Source organism: Sebastes umbrosus, chromosome 16, assembly GCF_015220745.1.
Source record: "Sebastes umbrosus isolate fSebUmb1 chromosome 16, fSebUmb1.pri, whole genome shotgun sequence".
NCBI lineage: Eukaryota > Metazoa > Chordata > Actinopteri > Perciformes > Sebastidae > Sebastes > Sebastes umbrosus.
This window is the reverse complement of record NC_051284.1, coordinates 13,258,181-13,281,774: the sequence shown is the minus strand read 5'-3', so window position 1 is coordinate 13,281,774 and position 23,594 is coordinate 13,258,181. Positions and strand designations below refer to the sequence as shown.

The window sequence follows — 23,594 nt, the reverse complement described above, 5'->3', positions numbered from 1 at the left end:
GTCAGGAGGAGTTAATCGGTCTCCCTGGTACACTGCACGGCAAACAACGCCCGATGAAGTTGAAATTTTGTCCGACTCTAAAATTAGTCGTGTGGCTCAAATTTTGGGCCAGAAACAGGCTAAAATTCGTATAGTGTATCCCCAGCTTTAGAAATAGGATAGAAGCATTCTCTTTCGGTGTTCACGATACCATTTTTTGTGTGTATACTACAGCATTTTTTTCGGGAAGGTCAACACGGACCCCCATTACATAATACTGCAAATAGATAAATATTGCAATACTTTCATCAATGGGCCATATGCTCAATCATCATTGTGTTAACTCATTTGGCTATAGATAGTAACTTAACAGATATTTGTTGAAAATAAATATAATGAAAACTTCTGAGATTGCCATTTCAATAAATGTAAATAGGATGAAGGCCTGTATAAAAGCTGGCGGTATTAGTACTACAGGGAGGATTCTGATATACGTTTGTATTATAGACATAAGAGCTGTGTTCCATATTGTTGTTTGTGTTGTCATCTGTTCCTTTAAGGGCAAAACAGGTCACTTTGGCGTTATTGTTTAGCTGATGTACAATAAACCAAGAAAGTCACCGATCGAGACAAAAAATGTTTTTGACCATATAAACTGCAGATATAATGAATTAAATAGTAATTATAGAATTTGGTGTAATAATGCAAAATAATAATTTTGACTCTTATTCAGCTGATCATATTCAGAATATACAATCGGCTTTCTACTTCTGTGTTTCCTAATACTTAGGATATAAAGGGAATACTATTTTATTATATTTTGGGAAATACACTTATTCACTTTCTTGTCAAGAGAACCACAAGACGGTTAGCTTAGCATAACAACTAGAAGCAGGGGGAAACAGTTAGCCTGGCTCTCTCCAAAAGAAAACTCCTCTATAGCTCACTAATTTACACATTGTATCTCATTTGTTTAATCCGTACTCAAAGTCTGGAGTTTGTTTGTATTTCTTAACTATGAACAGAGCCAGGCCAGCTGTTTTCCCCTGCTTCAAGTCTTTATGGTAAGCTAAGAGTAGTATTGATCTTCTCATGTAACCCGGCAAGAAAACAAACGAGCATTTTCCCCAAAATGTCAAACTATAACTGCATCATAAACCCCTTAGGTTTACATTTGGATGACGGATTATATCTTTAAAGAATCAATTAAACTTCTCTTAAAAGAGGAAAAACTAAAGACAGACAATTAAAACACAGGCGTTCCTCTTGGTTTATTGCTGCACAGAAATTGCCAAAACACTCCGTTCTGCCCTTTGGTGAAACAACACTTTGTAATTCATGACTTCTACTAAAAACACAGACACAATGACTCCGCTACCTACAAACAAACTGGAATGAAGCATCTAAATGAATGGTAGGAAAGGCATTGAACATGGAAAAATTTGAGTTTTCTTTCCACTTACCCTCTTTTTGGTGTGAACCGCAAATTATAAAAGAGAAAGCAAGATGACGTACAGGCTTTTGATGATTCAATTCTAACACTACCAACAACTAACGCATTTAAAGCTGCTCTTTAACTCACATTTGTATAAGAGAATGTGTAATTGTGATGTTTATTTCTCCACAAACATGGCAACATGTATGGGTTATGCTTTTGATCTCTTGATCCAGAGTGATAAGTATCATATAAGGAAAGGAATCTGCATGTATCTCACCTTGCCAAACGACCAGCCCAGCTCGATTTTATTCATCCCCCACAGTTCGTGGATGTTCTCAGCTAGCTTGTCTCGGACCTTCTCTAAATGAGGCGGCATAACAATCTGCGGAAACAGTCAAAGTACAAATCTAAATGAAAAAGATAAACTGTGACAGGATTATTAACATTACTTTCTTCTCGTCTCCTGTTAGTTTACCTGGCTAGTTTCAACAGGTGTGGGGATGAAGGAGGCCTGAGACATGAACTGCGTGGTGCCCAGCAGATCTCGGACTCCTTCCGCATCCCTCTTGTACTCTTTCACCGGCTCCACCTTCATCTTCTCTTTCGGCAGCAGAGCTTCGTAACATGGAGCGTAACTCGATGGAGGCAGGAACTTAAAGTCGCCGTGTCGGCCACCCAACAGGTAACGCACCCTAACAAGATTAAATGTTATTAAATCTATTATGCCGCACACTAAAATTGTAGGAGAAAAGAGTTATTTAATGTGGGGGAAAAGTGTGTAAATTATATATCTGATCATAAGTGATAATCAGACAGCTATTAATGAAAGAAGCAGTGAAAAGAAAAACCTACCATGCAGCTAAATGTGACTATTTTTGTCCTCTAAATCCACTTCAATCAGTTCCAGCCTAGCTGCACTAACAGGGACAAGTTTAGCTCGGAGACAGAAAAAAAACGTCGCAGGCCATCACTGTGAAGAGGCTCTCCTGAGGCCGCCCAAAATAGCTACTCGAGTAGTAGTGGTGACGCAACCCAAGCCTATTCTGACTGCAGCCCTCAATTATTGAAAAGTGAAGATGTGTGGCTGTCATTTTCTGGCACGTTTAAATCCGTTGAGAAGTTCACCCTGTTCAGTGGGTCAGTTTCAAGTACGAGCTCGGAGGCGTCACAACCCACGCAAAAGTATTTGTAAGGTGTGACTTTCCGTATGATTGGTGAACATTAACTGTAATTGAAATGTCTGGTACAGACCTTCATGTCCCCTTCATGTCCCCTCAGGATGAGGATGAATCGTAATAAACTTTGGTGATTCCCTGACATTCCCAAAAAGCATTTTCCCCATAGACCAGCATTGTAAAAGAGACATCTGTAAAACTATTGACAGGACACCTCGAACTGTAAACAAAGTTGATTATGACTCTTTCTATTCTGAATTTTTGGTTTTATATTTGTAAAACTTTCCTCAAGCTGAGAAAAGCGATTTATAAATCTGTGACGTCATCACAATGTAAAGTCTATGGGGCAAGCAGGAGCTCACGGGCGGGGCCAACGGGAGAAACACTGCTGCACATATTCAGTGGGCCGCATACTCTGGAAGTAAACCCGGAAGCTAGAAAACTTTTTTGGTGTATGCGCCAGGCGAGCAATTCTTATTGGAATGAATAGGCACCAGCTTGGAGGCTGGAATCCAATTCTTATAATACATCCATGCTGCAGACTTGTTGACTGATGAAACAAAGCCTAAACAGCCACAGAAGACAAATTAACTCAGGACATTCCTGCATCTTTGAAAGACAACGACATGCTGCTTTAACAGGAAAATTGTCGAGTCCAGCCGGATCCCTTTATGAAACAAAATCTGCTGAATCACATGCAACTCTCAATTCCCTTTCCGCTGCTCATAAACCGTCAGGTATTGGCATCACTTTAAATTCATTTTCATCAGGCAATAAGGATTTCAAATAGCTTACATGACCAAAATCAAATCAGACCAGTCTCTTGGTGTCTCTGGGCTTCAAAGACTGAAAGCTGTTAATGCAAAATGCTGCTTTGCTCTACCAAGTCGGAGTCAATCATGGAATCATGGGAAAACTGCTGGAGCTTGAAATCCCATTTTAAAGTGTTGTCAATCACACTATCTGCGGTCACCATGGCAACAGAGCAGAATATGATTCCAGCCTTTTTTTTACCTGTGTCCAATCTCAAAGCCTTGAGGATTAATGAATTTGGACCAGAGTGGGTGGATTAGATGGATTTCATGCAGGGTCGTGTTTGTGAAAGTGCAGGTCTGCAGCATATATGTATATACTGTATATATATATAAATTCAGATGCATCATTCATCATCGAGGAATATCAGGGAGTCTGTTCATCCCAGACAACGCAGAGGAGAAACAAATAAACACTCACTTGACCCCTGCAGAGAAGCTGACGACGGGGAAGAAGAGCCCATCTGTGTTGAAATTTTCGAACATGCCCTGAACGGGCTGTCCGTTGATTCTGAATGAGATGCTGGGGGCTCCCAGGTCCAGACAACAGCTCACCACATCCTCTGAGGTCAGGATGTGCTGGTTCATGGACGCAACCGCCCGCGGGATACGACCTGTTCAGAACACACACACACACACACATTTATGTGAAATACGACCCAGTGAGTGATGCTGGCACAGATCACGTCTCTCACACACACACATTTGTACACACAGTAACACACACTCTGGGCAAGGAGATCATCCCTGCAGGGTACTGATCCTGTCTAGACACTGCCTGGCTGTGGCCCAGGGTTACCACTAATCTTTAATACATTAGCTTATTATGATATCATAGTTACACAGAATTTTCTTCCTACCTGACCACAGGTGGAGTCCGTCAAAACCATACGAGTAGAGGTCATCTCCGACTCCATTGCCTCCCCATCCCTCTCCTCCTCCGGGATAGGGAGCGTAACCTTTAGCGTTAGCCCAGCCCACCCTCAGGTGGGAGGGTTCGCTGGTCACAAAGTGGTCCACCTGGTCAATCATCAGCTCGTAGTACCACTTCTTATACTGAGCCGAGCCCTCGCTCACCCCCAGGAAGATGTTCGGTCTCATACTGGCAATGAAGTGAAACATGATATCATTAGTTATCCCTCAGAGGCAGTGAGATATTCACAGATATTCTCAAATTCATTTGTAATATCTTGTTATTTTTTCTGAAAACTAATGAAAAAGTCTTCCCTCGGGACAAGATAATTCAATTTGTTTCTAATGTATTTGGTTCAGGAAGTTCTTTAAAAGTGTTGATATCATGAAGCAAAGCAGATCACTGGTGTCAAGAAAATGATCCAGAGAGATTTGTGAGATTAAAACTGAGTTGAAATTATCGCACCCTCACCGAAATGCTTCTTTTCATTGTACAGAGACGAAATGTCGAAGGATTATATCAGATAATAGTAGATTTAAAAGCCAAGTGCAATCTCAGCGCGCTTCATTGTCCAAACTATCACGTTATGGTTGAGCGTACACGGTCCGCAGTCCAATTTAAAGACCATGTTGTTAAGTGTACGCGGTCTATGCTCGACATGTAGTTTCAGATGTGTACCTTATACACTCAATTACACGGTCCAAAGATTGGAAGGCTGAGTGTACACACACCCACTAAAGGTTAGCCGGGGCTCTGGAGCCGGTTACACGTGAGAGTTTATGTAGAGATAGAGATATGACCCTTTTATACTGAAGAGTAAAACAAGTAATATGACACATCTGACCTAACACTTACTTTGTTTAATAATGATATAAACTAGGAAGATTTCATAAAAATAACACATTATACCTTAAATTACAAAATGTGTCAACAAATGGCTAAATAAAATTCAGCTAGCTTAGCATAATCAGATATTTTCCACTCATTCTAAGCTGCATGAATACCGCTGACTCTGAAACACACTTTTCCATCTATGTATATACAAATAAAACAAGGTCATAGAGTAGCTACATTTACAAAAGATATATTAGGAAAAGGAATATATATATATATATATATATATATATATATATATATATATATATATATATATATATATATATGTTACTCACATGCACTAACATGCACTAAAAAGCATCCACGGCCGGCCCGGCTATGTCAACAAAGCGCAGAGAAGCTCAGATTACAACACACAGAGGGAGACAGACTTCATTCTCTGCTCAGGTAGACATTACTCCTCTATATCTTTACATAGCAAATAGTTGTTTGCTGCTATAATAGAAGACCTTTAATATCACTCGACCCCCTTAAACTGTTATATTTTGAGGTTATGTTACAGTTTCTGATGCTACAGTGACTTCCTGTTTATATTGTTGATTGTATTTGATTGGAAGTCTTTATTAAGATATTCCTTAACTTTTAATGGGGCAATCAAATTTAGTAAATAGTTTGAAAGTAACTGGAAGTTATAAAGAGCTTTAGTACTTCACACACAAACTTAGCAATGGATTTACAAATAGCTGGAGCAACCCAAACCTGCACACCAACCACAGACTAGGACCGTAATCACTTGGTAACAAATGAAACCTCACTTCCTTATTTCTAACCTTTGCATTTGCAAATGCAATATTGATTATAGATTAATAAAAAACAAAACAAACATCATGTTGAAAGGAGACATGGTGAGTGGACAGCTCTCTAACCTCTGGACATCATTGACCAGCTGAGTTTGCAGCAGCAGATCTCTCTTGGGCAGCAAGTGATCACAGATGAGGTTCTGATTGGTTCGCACAGCGACGCCGTTGCACACACACAGCGAGCAGAGCACATCCAGAATCTAAAAAAGAAAGTGGAGGCAGCAGGGAGGAAAATAAGCAATAATATTGAGAGGAGGAGCACAACAGTTCCCCAATAACTGGTTTCACATTGACCTCATTGTCCCTATTAAACCCTGGATATGAATCTATACCTTTCCAGAAATGACTTATTATCTTTGTCCCTAATAACTGTCCCAGGTTGTTGCTCTAGGGACAGAATCGTTCCATGCAACCACTGCATAATTACTCAGAGATGCTTATTGGGGGCAAAAACATGCCCAATAATATCCCTTTGATGTTATCTTAACAAAGCCGTAGAATTAAATGGGCCGGGAAGCTCAGCCAAGGGCGACAGGCCAAAGAACCTACGCTTCATCATTGGCCCTTTTCTCCTGCTTCCAGAGCTAAATGATACACTCGGGCTGATTTATGACCCAGGCCAGCTGACTGCCTGCTCCTGATCTCATTTCACTGTTAAACTGATTGAATCATGATAGGGACACTGCAACCAAAACCCCAGGAGCCTTCTGTCAAAAATGGAAGTTTGTATGCTGGTAGAAGGTAAGCACAATGAATTAGTAGCTAAAGACAAGAAGAAGTGACAAAGAGGCCCAAAGGGAACTGTTACGGAAATGAATGTGCATCCAGTGAAGCATTTTGGGGAGCCTAATGAGGAAAGAACGGGAGATGGCTGGATGCAAGATAAACGGGCACTTGAGGTGCTTGTTGTGTGCTTTCTTGCTTGACTAAAAGTTTCTGACAACATGCTGGTGATATTTCAGTATATCTTGAAAGAAAAGTTTGTCATTTTGGTGAACACACTTTATTTGCTTTCTTGCAAATTAAGCTGGAGCCAGCAGCCAGTTAGCTTAGCTTCTTAGCTTAACGGAAACAGGGGGAAACAGCGAGCCTGGCTCTCTCCAAATTAGGTAACAAAATCTCCCCAGCAGCACCTCTAAAGCTCTCTAATGAACATGTTATATTTCATCGTACAAAAAACAATGCATACAAACAATAGGGCTGTGTATTGGCAAGAATCTAACGATATAATATGTATCATGATACAGGGGTGACAATACAATATTAATATTAACGATACGGTAAGCAAGGCAATATTTTGCGATTTATTAAATCGAATTTTAGGAAAACTGTCACAGTATGAAGAACACACCATCAACACACCATCATATGCATACAATATGTAAAAAACAAGTTTACTTTTTTATGCAACCAGAACAGTGGGCTCTGCATTTACTTTTATCATAGTCCCCGTAACATCCAACATCATAACACTACTTTGAGAGGGCACATACACTGAGATGGTGCAACTCTTTGCAAATGAAATTAAGTATTGACTGAGTTCATTTTTGCAAGTAAACTAAACGATACAGTATCACAAAACATAATATCGTGATATTCAATATTTTCAACATTTTCTTACACTCCTAATAAACAACAATTTGCCATTTAACGGGGCTTTCTATGCCGTACTGTTTCTTAGTCATGAGCAGTTGCCAGGCAACCAGCGGAAGCTACTGGTCTAGGCCAACATTTGGCTGCTGGTAGACAGATTTTGTTACCTTTGGACAGCGCCAGGCTAGCTGTTTCCCCCTCTTTCCAGTCTTTATGCTCATCTAATTAGCTGCAGTCTCCAGCTACGTATTTACCTTACAGACGTATGCATGGTATAGATCTACTCATCTGACTAGAAACAATTCCTTTAAGACTATATTTCATTGTTTTATCACCTTATTCTTATTTACATTTGTGGTTTCTTTCCACCTTCATTTTCCACTTGGGTTCATTAAACATTCTCCTTGTACCTCGACCACATTATACACAAAAACAAAGCACAGGTGTGTCATTATCTTATATCACAGCACTTGACTGCAGAAGCACTACTTGCTGCTCACCTTGTGGTTGCGTCCGTGCTTGTAGAGCAGTGATATGATGGACTTGATGTGTCCTCTCTGGATGATGTTGAGGGCCTCGGGGCTCTCAATTAGAATGCAGTGCAGAACTTCCAGGATGCCTGCACAGCCGCAAATTCATCAATTAGTTAACAGCCGCAGAAGAGAAAGACACACCAGAGGACACTCGTCAAAGAGATATCACGTCTGCATTGATTAACAGAGAACACTGTACACACAGTGCTGCCGGTACAGTCTTTATAATACATTTAAAAAGTAACGCTACCTATATACTTTCTAAACAATGGCATCTTTTTTACATCTTTTTAAGACTCATGTCCCTGTTGAGGAGTGCTGCATTGCCGTTAAAGGAACTGAATAGCTGTATGATGTCTCTGTGACAGAGAAAATGCAGGTTGTCTCACAGTGTCGCTTCACCGGAGGCTCAGTATGTGTGAGAATGATAATGAGCATACCTGAAGAAGACTCCAGTCTCTCCAGCTTGCTAACCAGCCAGTCCAAGTTGTTGGAGAACTGGGTGCAGTTGTTCCTATTCCCTCTGATTAACGCAGCTGCAGGGCACAAGGAAAAGTGTGCATGAGTCAAATTTTATTTATTTTTATTTTAGTGATTCAAAGTGATTTGATGGATCCCAAAGGTGGACACCTTAAAAGCACGCACAAAGCCGAGGAGCGCTCTGCTTTGACACCTTTATACATATTAATTTGGAAGATGTCTAAGATAGAGGGAGGAAATGACGCAAGTATAGAAAAGACATAAACACAAGCAGACAAACACACCCACATCCTAGAAAAAAAAAAAAAAGACAGGGTCACCCAACACAGACAGACGGGGAAGAAAGGAGGGAGGCATCCCAAATCCACTTAGCGCTGTGCCGGAGCAGGTGTGTGAAGGAGGGAAAGGGGGAAGAGAGAGACGTGGCTGGAACACTAATATGAGCCAGGAGGTGAAATCAGTGTAAATAAGAGTGTGAAGGACACACTTGGAGGACAGAGGGGCTTCGCTGTGGCACGATGACAGATAAACTTCACATCACGGGCCATTCACATTCTCTTCTCAGGAATGTGACTTATCCAAATCATGCCTGCTTGCGAATGCATCTTTTATGTCAGGAAGAAAATTTTGCAGCCAAACATTGTATTCATCAGATGCAGCAAGATTTTAAGACAAAGAGGGAGAGCAAAAAAAATATATATTTTTCCCTGCCAAATCATTTTAGCGAGATACGTCTATATCTGACAGAGCATATGCCAGCAGGGCAAGAGGTTAAAGTGATTTTGCAAAGGCATGGCTGATGACACTGAGCTATAGGGACACAAAGAGCACAGCAAGAACAGGTACATAAAACAGGAAGCAGCAGAGAGATGAGAAGTGACATACAATTAGGGCTGCAAATAATGATTATTTTCATTGTCGACCAATCTCTCGATTATTTTCTCTATTAATCGATTCGTTTTTTGGTCTATAAAATGTCAGAAAATGGTGAAAAGTCCAAGATGATGTCCTCTAATGTGTTGTTTTGCCCACAACTCAAAGATATTCAGTTTACTGTCATAGAGGAGAAAAGAAACCAGAAAATATTCACATTTAAGTAACTTTTTCTTAAAAAAATACTCAAACTGATTAATCAATAATTATAAAAATAGTTGGAGATTAATGTAATAGTTGACAACTAATCGATTAATCGTTGCAGCTCTATATACAATGCAGTACAAAAAAACATCCGGCCAATAGGAGACACCCAATTTTTATGTGATTACTGAACTGTGCTGAAGCTCTGGAAGCAACTCACATAAACCGGAAAGCTCCTTTGTATGCAGTGGGCCACATGCCACCAAGTCTTTTCCAGCAAAAAAAAGTGAGTATGTGTAGGAGTGTTGGAGATGATGTTTGTGTGCATGTGTGTTGCGTGTCTGTGTGTATATGTTAAGCTGAAATCTGGCAAACTCAGGATTCAATTTATTCCACTGTGAGCCGTCTGTAAAATGCTGGTTAAATACCAGGTGGGCACACTTCTTCATCACCTCTGCAGCTATTTTATCTTCAAACAACGACTCTCGTCTCTTTGATTGATTACAGTAGCGGATCGGTTTAAGTGTGTGTGTTTGTACGTACATATGTGTGTGTGTGTGGCTTCTTACCCAGCAGCTCATACAGCAGGTTGAGAATGTCTTTCCAGGCGGCTCCAGCCTCTGACCCTGCGCACTCCCCGAAGTGGGCGGCACTGTTGTATACGTTGAGGCGATCAATACAGTTGGACACCAGCGTCAGCATGCCCTAAGAAATGAACAGTAATCCACCTCATGAACATCACATTAATATGAAATACATTTTTACACACCGACATTCCCATTAAATAACAAGCTCTCATTAGCACGACAACTTCATTTAAGCTCTTTTTCTGCAGCGTTCAATTAGCCGACCATCCTGAACGCAGCTCTGTGGCTCTCTCCTGTCCCATTTGGTGGCCGTGTCATGGTGATTTATACCACAGAGAAATATCTATAGTGATCAGATATGCTAAATGGGCGCCGTAAAAAGGCAAAATGGAAATTGCAGATGATTTATAATGCCAGGGAAAATCATGAGTCAGCTGTCTACTGTGACAAATTGACCTTCTAAATGTAATATATTAGGGGCGGGACAGAGATGTGCCGTTTTGGTTTATTAAAATAGAAAGACAGGTAAATAAGATGAAAGATGAATTGCTGAAAAATGCATTATTTGCAAATATCGAAACCACCAGAAATGCAAATATATTTCACATTCATGTATGTTGGCTCGAGGATATGGTGGCACATTGTTGCAGCCTGTAAAGGTTAAGAGGAGTGTGGATAGTTGACATCATAGGCACCCTCAGTAAGGCAGCTGACATTTTGTAATTGATGAAAGCAATTTAGGTCCTAGAGGCTTAGCAGAAAGCTACAGTGCGCTTCGTGCCAGCCTCGGGAAAACTTATAACACCAAAACTGCTGACACCCTCAAAGGCAATGCCTCCAAATACAAGATGGCATTGAAACACACCACAAAGAATCAATTTGCTTTAGCCTCTCACATACTTTGTCTTTTGCAAACTTACCGCTGCTCTCGGGCTCACTCATATGTGCAGTCACTTATTAAAATTACCTCAATCACAAGTCAAACTCTTTACTCCGGGGGGCTTTTAAATATTTTGCTGCACTGCGGAACAGCTCACTGTGTTATTAATTGATATTTCATGGACCGTTGGTTTTCCTTTTGTGGTGAAACTCACTTCCTGTTTGAATAGGTTCTGCCGGTTCTTGAGCGAGCGCAGCTTGATCTGCCTCTCTTCGTGCTCCAGCTCGACGTCAGGAAGCTGGAAATAGGTGATGAGGTCATTGAGGGTTTGGAGCACCTCCTCGACAGGCAGCGCCAGCAGCGCCCTATTCTTAACACCCAGACAATCCAGGTCTCTGGGAGGGAGAGACAGAGAGGGCACGGAAAACATCAACACATCACAAATAATCCCTCATTCAGACCCGACAGCAGTCCACACTTATTGTGATCATGTATAGTTTTCAAAATGCTCTCATTTGTAACAAATACAATAACGTCCTGATAAAGACACTCTAATTGGGAGGCTGAGCTGACTTACGGAGAGGCTGTGATGACTAACACAATGTTTAGCCCACAGGTTCATCCATGCTGAAATGCTGATTTCCGCTGGCCAGCTAAAAATAGCTCATGTCGTACGTGTGGGAGGGGTGTGCGGAGATGTATGTGTCACAGCCGCGGGGGAGGCTGACAGACTCTCACATGTTCCCGCCATGAGTGCCCCGCCAGCCCGACCCTGGGGACAGCGGGCCGTTTGATAACAAATAAGGGCACTGGAAGCATCCACTTACGTGCTCCACGGCTCCCTTTTTCATAGCTGGCAGTGCGTAGCTGTGACGCCGCCGCAATGTTTGCCATTTGGAAACGCATGACTGGACCACTGAGTGAGCTGTCTGGGGCTTTAGCACCCCACTCAGTCAAAACTCACAGGCCCGACGCTTAACTCTCCGCTGGGTGCGTTCACAATCTGGAGGGACGTTATATCACTTTAGTGTGGACTGTGTGAGAGTCTGTGGGGCTTTGAGATGTCTTGTTTTAGGCTTCATCTTTAATTCGGTGATGTGGTGCAGTTCTTTGTTTCATCATCTCTATTAATTATGCTCTACCATCATCAGTGTGGCGCTTACGCAACTTGTACCAATGACAGGACATTTTTGCAGATTACCCTAATGAAGTGGCGAAAGACAAATGTGGACTGTAATTTGGTTTAATTAAGCAATTTGTGCGATCACGTCGCTGCGTGCATTAGTGAGGGACAGCAGTGTTGTATGCTGCGATGTTTGGCATACCTGATGAATCGGTTAAAGAGCAATGTGGTGTTGCGGATGATTCGTGCGGCGCGGGACTCCTCGTGTTGACAGCGCTGCAGGGTCAACCCGTCATCCATGTGACCTTCAGAATGTAGGCACGCCTTGAGAGGGGCATGACAGGGAGAGAAAGAGTGTGAGACATTACCATGAGACGATACAGGGAAAGAGGGGGAAAGGACCAAAAAAAAAGGAAGAGGAAGCCATTTAATGGAGAGGAAGTGTCCAGCCATCATGTCTGGAACACAGGTGCGGACACTACAGGCTATCTGGCTGCGTTTAGGACACATTGTCACACATATTATCGTGCACACACCTCTATCACTTATGCCACAATAGCCAAGGTACAAGGTTTATACTTAGTCGAGGCAGAGATACAAACTAATAAGACAGTAATCCTAACTCAATCAACTCATTATCCTCCAAATGATTATCCGCTCCAAGGAATCTCATTTATTTATTAATTTTGTTTGTTTTCGTATGTGCTTTGCATCTGAAGAAGGGAACGGTGTGTGCTCGTGTTTGTCTCCGCTCACTCGTCTCCTGAGGGGACCCAGACGGGCAGATTTGACATCAGGTGCCTGGTATGAGAGCCAGAGTCCCGTGGCCACGTGCATGATGAAGCAGAGCGAGTCCCCGTATTTAATCTCCGCCACCCCCATGCCCTCGATGTCCCGCTTGGGGCTCTGCTCCAGCTTCTCCTGCACAGGGGAGGAGAAAATGAACACGTCAAAGCTATGAGCGCACTGGCACAACACAAAACATGTGCACATTCAGACACACTGCATGCAGATCTGTTCTTAATCAACCACCAACCAAATGTCAACTGCATCTGCTGTTTATGGCTCTATCCATCACCGTGGGATGATTGTATTTGTTTAGAATCAGATATAACTGCAACCCATAATCGACACAAGGGCGTCGGTGATAAATGACTTCACTTATATGCTATATTACATGCTTTAAATCCACATTGGAAGGGTCACTAATTGGCTCACAATCACTGGCTCACTAGAAACTCCATTACACGGAGTAAGGCTAAATGTACGGTTCAGTCAGAGACTGCAAGTTCAGCTAAATTAACCTCTACGGTGTAGCATTCACTGGACCAATACTTCTTGTATTTGCCATTGTCCTTGGAAAAAAATGGTGATTTTCCAGTCCAAGGGGAGTGGGCGGTTCATTTGTTAAGGTTTAGAGGTGATCCTTTGTAAGTCCTTTGTGTGTGGTTGATCCCATGTGACACAGGTCACCTTGAGGAACAGCGGGGGAGTCAAGTGAATACATGATGTGCCCTTGTATCCGTGTGCGCCCTCACCTTGGAGGCTCTGAAGCAGAAGGCGGTGGCGATGGTGTCGGACCTTTCCCGGTCTTGCAGCACCAACCCCCGATCATCAGTCAGGGCAAGGTAGTGACCGGTGGTCAGGTGCCGCAGTCGGTAGGGCTGGCCCCAGCGGATGTGGCTCCCACTCCAGCTGTCAAGGTCACACCCAACACGTTAAGAATGAAACACACATACAAGGAGAAAAAGGTGCATTTCATATAAGCCCTGGAAGCCTAATATCCACTAATTAGTTGATATAAACATTGCTGCCAGATGTTAATTATCTAGCGTGCCATGCGGTAGAATAATTATCTGAAAACATTTCTCTAATTATGCACTTTGTTTCTGTTCAGGGAATTCAAAACAAACCAGGGTCAAAAACCAGGTAGATGTGACAAATATCATATTTGACACAGGATTTGAAATGGAAAAAGGTAAGTCTTACATCCCTGTGAGGCTGTAAAATAGCCAGGATCAAAGAATTGACAGAGAAAGGGAGAGCGGCAGAAGGAGAGAGAAAGAGGGAGGGAGGTAGACGAATAAAGAGACAGAGAGGCCACAGTGCAGCGTTAAATCACAGGGAGAAGGAGGGTGTGGAGAGAAAAAAAGAGAAAGAGGAAACAGCACATACAAAGAAACAGGTGGGATGGAGAAATAGGAGAATGATAAAAAAAAAGAATAAAATAGGTATTGTGAAAAAGGAAGGGAAGAAATAAATCATGCGAAACACAGCCCACCTGATTCGGAGCGGCTCCAGCCTCCACAAGGACCTGGCCTTGGCACCGGCTTTACCCGTCTCATAGTTGACTATCCTGGGGATGCCAGAGAAGCATGAGTGGGTTGTCTGTCTGTGGATGCTTTAAATGTCTAGCCACCACTGATACTGTCAAGGTCATTCATCCTGGCTTAGAAGAACGCCACCTCTTTACTCTCATTTGTCACGCTGATATTCACTGGGAGGATGTGTATGTTTTTATGTGCTGTATTTACTCTGCCGACTACAGCATCACATCCTTCAAACAGAGACGTGTGCGCCCTGATAACCCACAGCTACACTGTCTATCAGCGATATGGGTGACTGGGTCCAAAGATAAAAGAAATCGCTCATCGCCCCCCGCTGACAGCTTGGAGTGTGTTTGATCTGCCCCAGAAAAATGTGAGACCTCTAAACAGCTTGCTTCTTCTGTTGAATTTCAAGGGCAACAGTAGGAGCAAAGCCAAAGCGGGAAAATTATATCTAATCCCGCCTCTGTATTTGTGCTCTGTTCTAAAAATAGACACCATGTGTGTATGTGTGTGTTTGCGCCCAGGAAGAACACACATCCCCTGGCACCTGGCTGAGTGTGAATGGGCCTTGCCCGCTGTTTTGACCCACTTTGAGCCCAGTGTGCCATTTTTCTTTGGCCTACCTTATCTGTGTTGGCACCAAGCAGCTATACTGTAGATAAAAATAACACAGCAGCCATTTTGGCTCCCCGGAGAGCCGAGTGTCACGCTGGTCAGAGGCATTTTTATGAAGCGAGGCGGCAGCTGTGGAACCACAGGTAACTCACAGGTCAGTTAGCTTCTCTTGTGCTACATAACTGCTCCGCCATCGCTGAAGGCTGACCCCTAATGCTGCAGTGTAATCTAGTTTGTTCAACGCTAGCTGTGTTTCGCACCTCTGCTGCTCTTCACTCTGGTCTGATCCTGGGATGGCCACAACCTCGTCATGTCCATGGAACAGCCGCATCACATGACCACCCAACAGGTAGCCTATTGTAGGAGGAAGAACAGAAGACTTTGATGAGGTGACTCTAGACATTTTGTCATCTCATAGATGCAATCTGGAAAGACGGACTACTAGATCACAAAAGTGGGTTATAAATTTAGGGCGCACTTTTGCATTTAGGTGGTTTTCTAAAGTTCTCTATAAAGAAATCCAAGTTTTCTACCAATGCTGGGAACGGTCACAAAAATAGATACCTTCAGATTAGAAATATTCAGATTCTCCATTTTTCAAAAAAAACAGTTTAACAAGGTGCTTTTTAACAAACGGAACAGCTACATTCATTTAATTCTGAGACACAGAAAAGTCTTTTGGATATTTGGATCCTTTGGCTGTGGTTTTGTTTGTAGTCTCTACCTTCTTCTATGTTGCTACCGGAGCAGATGGGATGGACGTTCCACAGGGTTTGCATGAAGGAAGCATCCACCTGGATGTTGCCATTGGAGATGGATAAGTGCTGCAGGAAAGAGAAGGAGAGATTTCATGCAGCATTTACTTATTTGCATACATCAACACCAGTGACAGGACATGGTGAACTGTCAAAGACCTGTCCTGGGTAAAGGAGGAAACATGTTTTAATTTAACCTGCATGGTTCTACTTTTCTGTTCCATAGAATAAAATGATTCAATACATTGAATCTGTCAGAATAAGACTATATTACACTTTCTGTTTGAAAATAAATCTCAAGAGGATAACCCGATAGCAAACAAATATGAGCTCTATAGAAAGATCGACATCTAAATGAAACCATTTATTGAACATCAAATGTGATGTTGACTTTTCAGGTAGGGTTCAGTTAAGGTTTGAAAGTCTCTGGAATCATTGATCCAGAAACCATAAACATGACGGATGACGCCTCAAGTGTTTGGGGATTCACACCATCTGGAGCGCTGTAATTCTGTGCGTATGTGTACATGGGTGTGTTTTTCCACAGTTCTTGTGTGTTCAAAAAACAACTTTAGTGGCAGCTGTGATCATGCTCCATCTCCAGAGTCCTCCACAGCCCTTAGGTGCTGCTGTCCCCACATACCACTGTGTGGGTGACAGCGGGGTGAGACTCCCAGATTGACATTGGTGACTGTAAGTCGATAGTGGTCATCTGGCCGAGCCCCTGCCGCCATGTGGTCAACACAGCCTGGCTGTCACAGTGGGGACATGTTTTCCATGGTCAACATCTCACAATGTTATGATGCTAAACATAGAGGGCAGGAAGGCATAGCAGTGAAAGAAGAAGCCTATTGCTGAAAAGGTCAGTTCAGTAGTGCAATACGTAATCATTATTGATGGCAGTGGGATGTGACGAGGATGAAAACAAGAGAGGCTCATTTGAAATGACACTGGCAGCAGTCTGAAGAAATCATAAATCCTCCAAACCAGACATTTCCAATTCAGATCAAATGTTGCTTAATGTAACTGTTAGCAGCCTTGCATTCATCCAGAGAGAGAAAGTTGTTGCTTTTAAAGCCTCCTGCAGGAGAAAGGTCATGGGGAGAGTGCAGCATGTGGTAACAGGATTGGGATAATCTGAAAATTTGTCACATCAGGGGAAGACGACTTGATGCTCTTTTACTAAGACCTCTATATTATGCACGCACCCACACACACACACAGTAGCTAGAGCTTCAAGGATCAAACAGCAAACAATACACTTACAAGGTATCGCTCTGAGGACACGCTGACGAGGATGAGGTCATCACCAATCCGCACTTTCTCTCCTTCGGATCTCTGTTTGGAGGCAGGGTGGATCGTCCACCAACAGGCCTCACCTACGGTGATACACACACACACACACACATATATACGCTGTCTCCATATTGTAATTTAAACATCCCGAAATAGTGAACAGTTTTGAGAGCACCACATTGCCACTGCCCGGATGTTATCTTCAATAATTACCAATAATGCAATGAGGTGAGAGTAGGCAGAAATGAGAAATTGGACGCATGTGGATGCACCATGGCAACAATCTTTTTTAAGTCATGTTGAGGTGACTGCTCATCTGGTGCATGGTATGAAATAAATAACAACGCAAATGTGCAGCAGAGATGTAATCAGCACTGACAAAAGAACCACACTGTGTGTGTACAGATTCTCCACAGGGAATATTAACTGAGAAAACACACGCTTATGAACAAATAAGGCGCAGAGAGAGAGAGAGAGATGAAGAGAAGGGGGCCTGCAGACAGCACAGACAGAGTGAAAGAAGCAAACAGAGAGACACAGGAACAAAGACAGAGATGGACAAAGAGAAATAGAGCCAGCAAGAATGAAAGAGGGAAAAGAGGTGGATAAAAGCAAATTGTACAGAGCTTTTCTTTTACCTGTTGAATCCTCCTGCAGGCCGACATCAAAGGACAGCTTATCTGTCTGGGACCTTGATGTCTTCAAACAGGCCAGGTACTGTGGTCAACGGACACATCAAACCACACAGGACAGAGCAACAGTCACACACACACTCCTCTGCAGAAGACCTTCATGTGACTGTCAAATGCTTAAATTGCTAATGGCATTTAAATCCTGCCATAATCCGGATTTCATTTTTCTTTTCATGATGGTGACATTGATGGCATGCGATTTCTTACCATAGAGCTGAAAGAATGCCGAAGGAGGATGGCGTGTCCGTACAGAAGAGTCTTGTGTCCGCCGCTCTGCGCTGCCTACAGAGATCATTCACACAAACACAAAAAAACACACACACACAAATACACAGTTACGTGTCAGCTCAAGCTCCTGACAGAACAGCCCCAGTGGTCTCCCTCCAACTGCTTCAATCTACAGCCGACCTCTGGCACTGAACGTTGACCTCAGCGAGGACCTTCTCGCCAGCGATGATGACCTCAAGCTGGGGTGGGGCACATATCTCCTGGGGCGTGGGATTTGCCACCCCATCTCGCCAATGAAGACATGCAATCTGACTGGCCACAGGAGATGGTGTTTCTGGCTCCTGTATCCATGAGCGAACAGGATACGGGGTCATCTTTCCAGCACTCCGACTACAGGAATGTGGGAAGGATGCACAGCTACTGTCAGTCTCTGATGGGAATGACTCCGCCGCTTATGGGGGTTGGGTTAAGATGCGGGAGGGGAACAAATGGTATCTCTACTGGTCGAGATGCAAAGGGGATAAAGAAGATTTTTTGTTGTTTTTCCTTGGAAAGCAACTCCCGTGTTACTCACCTTCCTTATGAGCCTCTAGGAAGCATTAAGGTAAGAAAGAGTGTCATTATTCAGAAAGAACCATTGTTCTCCTGAGCCTTTCTGCCTGCCTCTGCCTTATTTTAGTCTTTGGTACAAATTATTAGAGACCCGAGGGCACACATGGTTGTCAAAAAGTCCATTTTTTTAGAGGGATTAAGGAAAACAAGTTGACTCCCATTCTTTGGCATTTTACAAAGTAATGCCATTGGTACAAGATCCAGACATAATTTCTGAAACAATCCCAAACAGCCAAGTTTATGTCGCATTAAACTGAAACTACAACCTCTGCAGGACACTAATGATATGTAATCAAGACTTTAAATCAAAGCTAAGTAGATTTTTTCAAAATATAATTATCTGAGAGATGCATGCATCATGGCAGTGTTTCGTGAAAACATCCTACCATGCACAGCCTCTCTCCTTGTCTTTCATTCTCTCGCTTTTTTCTCCCTGTACCCCCCTCCATTGGCTACTGGGACAATAGCCGGCCTGTGATTTGATGCAGTTGTGTCGTGCAGACTGCAGCACTGGCTTCTTCTGTGCTTCTGGCTACTGCTATATGCTGGCTGAGGTACTGAGCTTAATGCGGCGAGGCACATCCAGCTGCAATCACCACAACCAATAAACCCAAGCCTTCCGCTCACTTCCTTATCCCGCGGCTGGGGACTGCGTTATACAGATAGAGAGTACACTGAGGGAAATTGCGGCTCATATCAGTAAGAAAGAGAATCTTCTGCATGTGGAGACACAATGCAGCAAAAATTCAATACACCTTGAGCAACTGAAAAGAGTAAAACTGTATTAGCCTCAGCTCATTGAACCATAAAGGCAACGACTATTCCATCAAAGAGGAATAAGAGAAGAAACAAGTACTGCATCCCCTGTCCAGCTGTTGACCATAAGTGACATCCTTATATTAATTTAAAGGCGTGACATTTAGCAGAACGCAGCCTCCTGGTGTGTGAGTCCTGCAGCAGATTACTTGTGTGTGTGGCTGCAGTGTTGTGGTTTCTCTCATCAAAGAAGGGGTGGGTACAACCACAAACTAACACCGAGCTAGAAGAAAAAGAGGTGGCAGTGATGGCAGAGGAAAAGAAACACTAGCACGCCAGATGTCGTCTGAGCAGCTCTGTCTCCTTGACTGACTGATCTCATCATTTGCTCTTTGACCCAAAATCAAACAGGTCAGCGCTTTTTAGATGAGCAACGACAAATTCACACAGAGTGGTCGCTGGTGGATACCGAGCTAAAAGGGGGTTGGCATTTACACCAGTTGTTGTGCATGTGTTGTCTTTGCAGGTTGTCCTCAGTCCACTCTGTGTCTCAGCGCCTTCCGGCTAAAACAGCCTGAACTACCGATTTGCTCCAGCCACTGTCTATTGATAAGCCCATCTGTTCAAAGACGTATTGATTTCAGAGTCTCAGCCGAGACATATTCAACCTCCATTTCCCCTTTAATGGCGCTTCCTCCAGTGACATTTCAGCGCAGGCGAAGAATGATGAATAGGAAGACAATATCGAAAACAGATAAATGTGAGTAGAGAGAAAACAGTGAGGTAACACAATAAAAATGGTCAATCCGAGCCATTTAAAAGTCTCTGGGGTCTTTGGTAAAAAGGCATAAAAGGAGTGAAAGGTTAAGGAAAGGATTTCTGAGATGAGTAAATCCTCCAAGAAGTCTTATTAGAAAGTATTAATATTAAAGTCCAACTGAAACCACATTTAGTCATCCCTTTTTGCAGTCAGGAATTTTTAGTTGTGAATATTTAGTCTAATTTGTTGTTAATAGCTCTTCATTATCAAAAGGAAGAAATGCTTGTTTTCCTCTCAGGGGTGCATCTGTGTTTGATTGACAGCAGCTGGCAGGCTGAGCTCCGGCAGGGGAACGACAACAAAGTAAAAAACTTGCACTGTAGCCAGTGTTGGAAATTATTTTTTTTGTCCCCCTGCCACTGTGGCTGGTAGATCACAAAATAGATAGATACTCCATAGATTACCATTGTTTTTTTGGCTGGTGAGTGAAACAAATCTAGCAGCCACTTGCATATTTCACCAGCAGTTGGCTAGTGGCTGCTGCTAATTTCCAACCCTGACTGTAGCTAACAGCTTATGGGCAAACAGTGCATTGTTAGCAGTGGTACTGAAGAGTAAGGACCACATCAGCATCTAAATGGACCAAAATGATGTGTGTTCATGTTTGTAAGTTTGATCAGAAGTAGACTAGAGCTGAAAGCTAATGTGGGTTTTTGTTCAGACTGTGTAGCTCTTGTGTTGTGTAGCAGACTACTGTCTGGCTGTTAGTCAGTGTGACCATCTGTCTGTGATGGAAAGGTTACGTTACTGCTTTATGCAAATATGGTTAAAAACGAAGTGATTGGCTGCGTGGAAACAAGTTCTCCATCTCCGTAGACAGAGGACTAACAGTAATTTAACAAATTACTGCAATTACTGCGCCATCATGAAACCAAAAAATACAAAATATAACTTTCTCCCTTTTGATTTATGATTTTTTTCTCCAAGGAGAATACAGGACATGTAATTTATAGAGCAGATATGTATGCTGTAGCAGACCAAAAAATGCAGTTTCATTTTAGCTGGACTTTAAGTGTTATGTTAAGGCCTTACAAAGGTGCTGATGCATGAGGAATGAGGCTGGACTCGCAGTTAGATATGTCCATTTGAGCTTTAATGTAGTGTTTAATATTTTGAGCACCCTTTTTCTCTGCTGCGGCTCATAATTCCCTGCCAGCTAGCTCTTAAACTCCCCGCAGTGACAGTGGAACCAATGTCTTTAACTTCTGTCATTCTGCTGCAAAGACAGTCCACTGTGGCCACAAAGCTCTAGCCCGGAAAAATCCATTTATCTCAGAAGTCGAGTCAAGGAATATGAGCCTTACCAACTGAAGATTTATGGACATTTTCACCATCATTAGCCATGTGGCATTAATGGGTGGAGTGGCTAAAACTGACTCTAAGTCAGCAGGGATCTTTTTTTGACTAAATCACTCATGATCATTTTCTGTCTCGTTGCAGAAATCTTGGTCTCAGCTGTTTGCATCCTCTCATAGCATCTCAGAGCACACATCCAAGAGTGAGCGAGTAAAAGAAGACACTGTGACAAATGAGAGCTTATCCTATGTGGTGGGGTTTGCAAAACAAATGATAGCGCAATGAACATCCATCTGAATGCCCCCGAGGGGAAGACTAATGTTAATCTGACGCTAATCCAGCATCGGTGCCGCTCTAGTTCTCCAGCAATGGAAAGTGAGTTGTGCGAGAGCTGATGTTTGCTGGGAACCTTATTGGGAAGTCTATACGAACCTCTATTTGTCTCTGTCAGCTCGGCAGGAGCTCAGACACAATCTTCTCACCCAGTGTACACAAAAAAATCCATACGATCATCAGTTATTTCAAAGCATGGGCTCTGGTGTTAGCATAAACCATGATTTCGAACGATTTCTGGTGGAAAGACAAATGTTCAGTGGTGATGTGTTAAAGTAGATGGTTGTGAATTGTGACTAATCTACTGCGTCATGCGGGGATGAGAGGGTGATGGCATGAGTGGTGAACATACCCATCGGTCCGGGCCGCGTGTCTATCATGCGGAAGATGGAGATTATACACAGAGAATAGAAGATAAAGATGGGAGAATTACACATCTGTCACAGCAATGACAAAGAGAAGCAAACACACTTGCAAGAAGACGACTAAAACAACATCAGGTGCAGAGATTACGGTGACGAATGAGACGAAATTCAGCTTTGCTTGCAGAATGCTTATTTTACAAATGAAAATATATATGTGCTAACTGATGCGGTTTTCCTTCAAGCCTTGGTGTTAATCAAATGGGCTAAAAGTGCACACGGCACTTGAGGAAAAGCTGCAGTAATGCCAGGGCATCCCCTTCATCCTCATTAATATTCATAGGGGCCCGGACCTCTACGCAGTCGGGGTCCCCAGGCCACTGTAATGGGCCTATTTTGCCCATTAATCTCTTTATAGTGACTGAACAAGTTAAGAGTATTCAATTTAGCTGACTGCATTCATTACAATAAACTGTTTTACAACCTCCTCTTTTGAACGTCTAAACAGAGTGGGACATACAGTACAAGACTCAAGGATGGCTTTATGAGGAGTGGAAGTATGGATCCTATTCGTGTATGTGTGTGTTAGCATGTGTGTGTTCACCATCACTCACCCCTTCACTGTTCTGCCCGCTCTTAGCCAGCATCTCCTGGAGGGCCCGTACTGACAGAGACTGTTCCAGCACAAAGGTACAGATGCACAGGTCTGGAGGAACATACTGCAACAACACACAAGTGGGTCTCAGGTTAAAAATAAACACTGTTTTTAAGGCCACTTTTATCTACTTATCATACAGTGTTCACACTTGTGTCCTCAATGTAGTAGTTAATTCATAGTAACAGTTTCAAGCAGCATGAAGCAGATTTGTACAGCCTATAAAAATGTAACTGGACATAGAGTTCATTCCTGATGTCGGGTGTTGTCACAAAAACACAAAAATTCTCTCCCAACAGCAACCAGGAGGGCTCAGTCCTGCAAAAAGTTGGACTCACCAAGGACTTTTTTTTACACCCTCCACCATTTAGATGAAAAAAAAGGCATTTAGGTTCAAGAAGTGTGCAGTGTATCTATTTCTGGGAGATTAAGTCTTTGAAACTGTTATCTCATGCTACATTATGAGACCACCAAGATGCAAAATTGCCCACCGCAGCTTTAAAAGTACAGTGTGTAGGATTTGGTGACATCTAGTGGTGTGGTTGCAGACCGCAACC

General features: G+C 42.8%; 1 protein-coding gene across 18 annotated transcripts in view; it reads right to left on the bottom strand.

Annotated features, from left to right (window-relative positions):
* Positions 1-23,594, bottom strand: part of LOC119474286 (ryanodine receptor 3-like) — a 121,582-nt gene that overhangs the window by 67,771 nt on the left and 30,217 nt on the right. For 8 of the 18 annotated variants that reach the window (XM_037746204.1, XM_037746211.1, XM_037746206.1 and 5 more), the window contains exons 3-24: positions 22,997-23,101; positions 22,373-22,393; positions 18,778-18,792; positions 18,183-18,257; positions 17,922-18,000; positions 17,254-17,366; positions 15,957-16,056; positions 15,493-15,586; positions 14,569-14,643; positions 13,826-13,982; positions 13,044-13,208; positions 12,490-12,611; positions 11,379-11,559; positions 10,267-10,402; positions 8,581-8,676; positions 8,108-8,226; positions 6,081-6,214; positions 4,265-4,506; positions 3,826-4,018; positions 1,893-2,109; positions 1,695-1,799; positions 1,443-1,445 (exon numbers count right to left, since the gene is read on the bottom strand). In XM_037746204.1, the coding sequence (XP_037602132.1) occupies positions 1,443-1,445; positions 1,695-1,799; positions 1,893-2,109; positions 3,826-4,018; positions 4,265-4,506; positions 6,081-6,214; positions 8,108-8,226; positions 8,581-8,676; positions 10,267-10,402; positions 11,379-11,559; positions 12,490-12,611; positions 13,044-13,208; positions 13,826-13,982; positions 14,569-14,643; positions 15,493-15,586; positions 15,957-16,056; positions 17,254-17,366; positions 17,922-18,000; positions 18,183-18,257; positions 18,778-18,792; positions 22,373-22,393; positions 22,997-23,101 (2,547 nt within the window). The remainder of the gene's footprint in view (positions 1-1,442; positions 1,446-1,694; positions 1,800-1,892; positions 2,110-3,825; positions 4,019-4,264; positions 4,507-6,080; positions 6,215-8,107; positions 8,227-8,580; positions 8,677-10,266; positions 10,403-11,378; positions 11,560-12,489; positions 12,612-13,043; positions 13,209-13,825; positions 13,983-14,568; positions 14,644-15,492; positions 15,587-15,956; positions 16,057-17,253; positions 17,367-17,921; positions 18,001-18,182; positions 18,258-18,777; positions 18,793-22,372; positions 22,394-22,996; positions 23,102-23,594) is intronic. The other 10 variants (XM_037746216.1, XM_037746217.1, XM_037746223.1 and 7 more) reach the window with 4 other exon arrangements.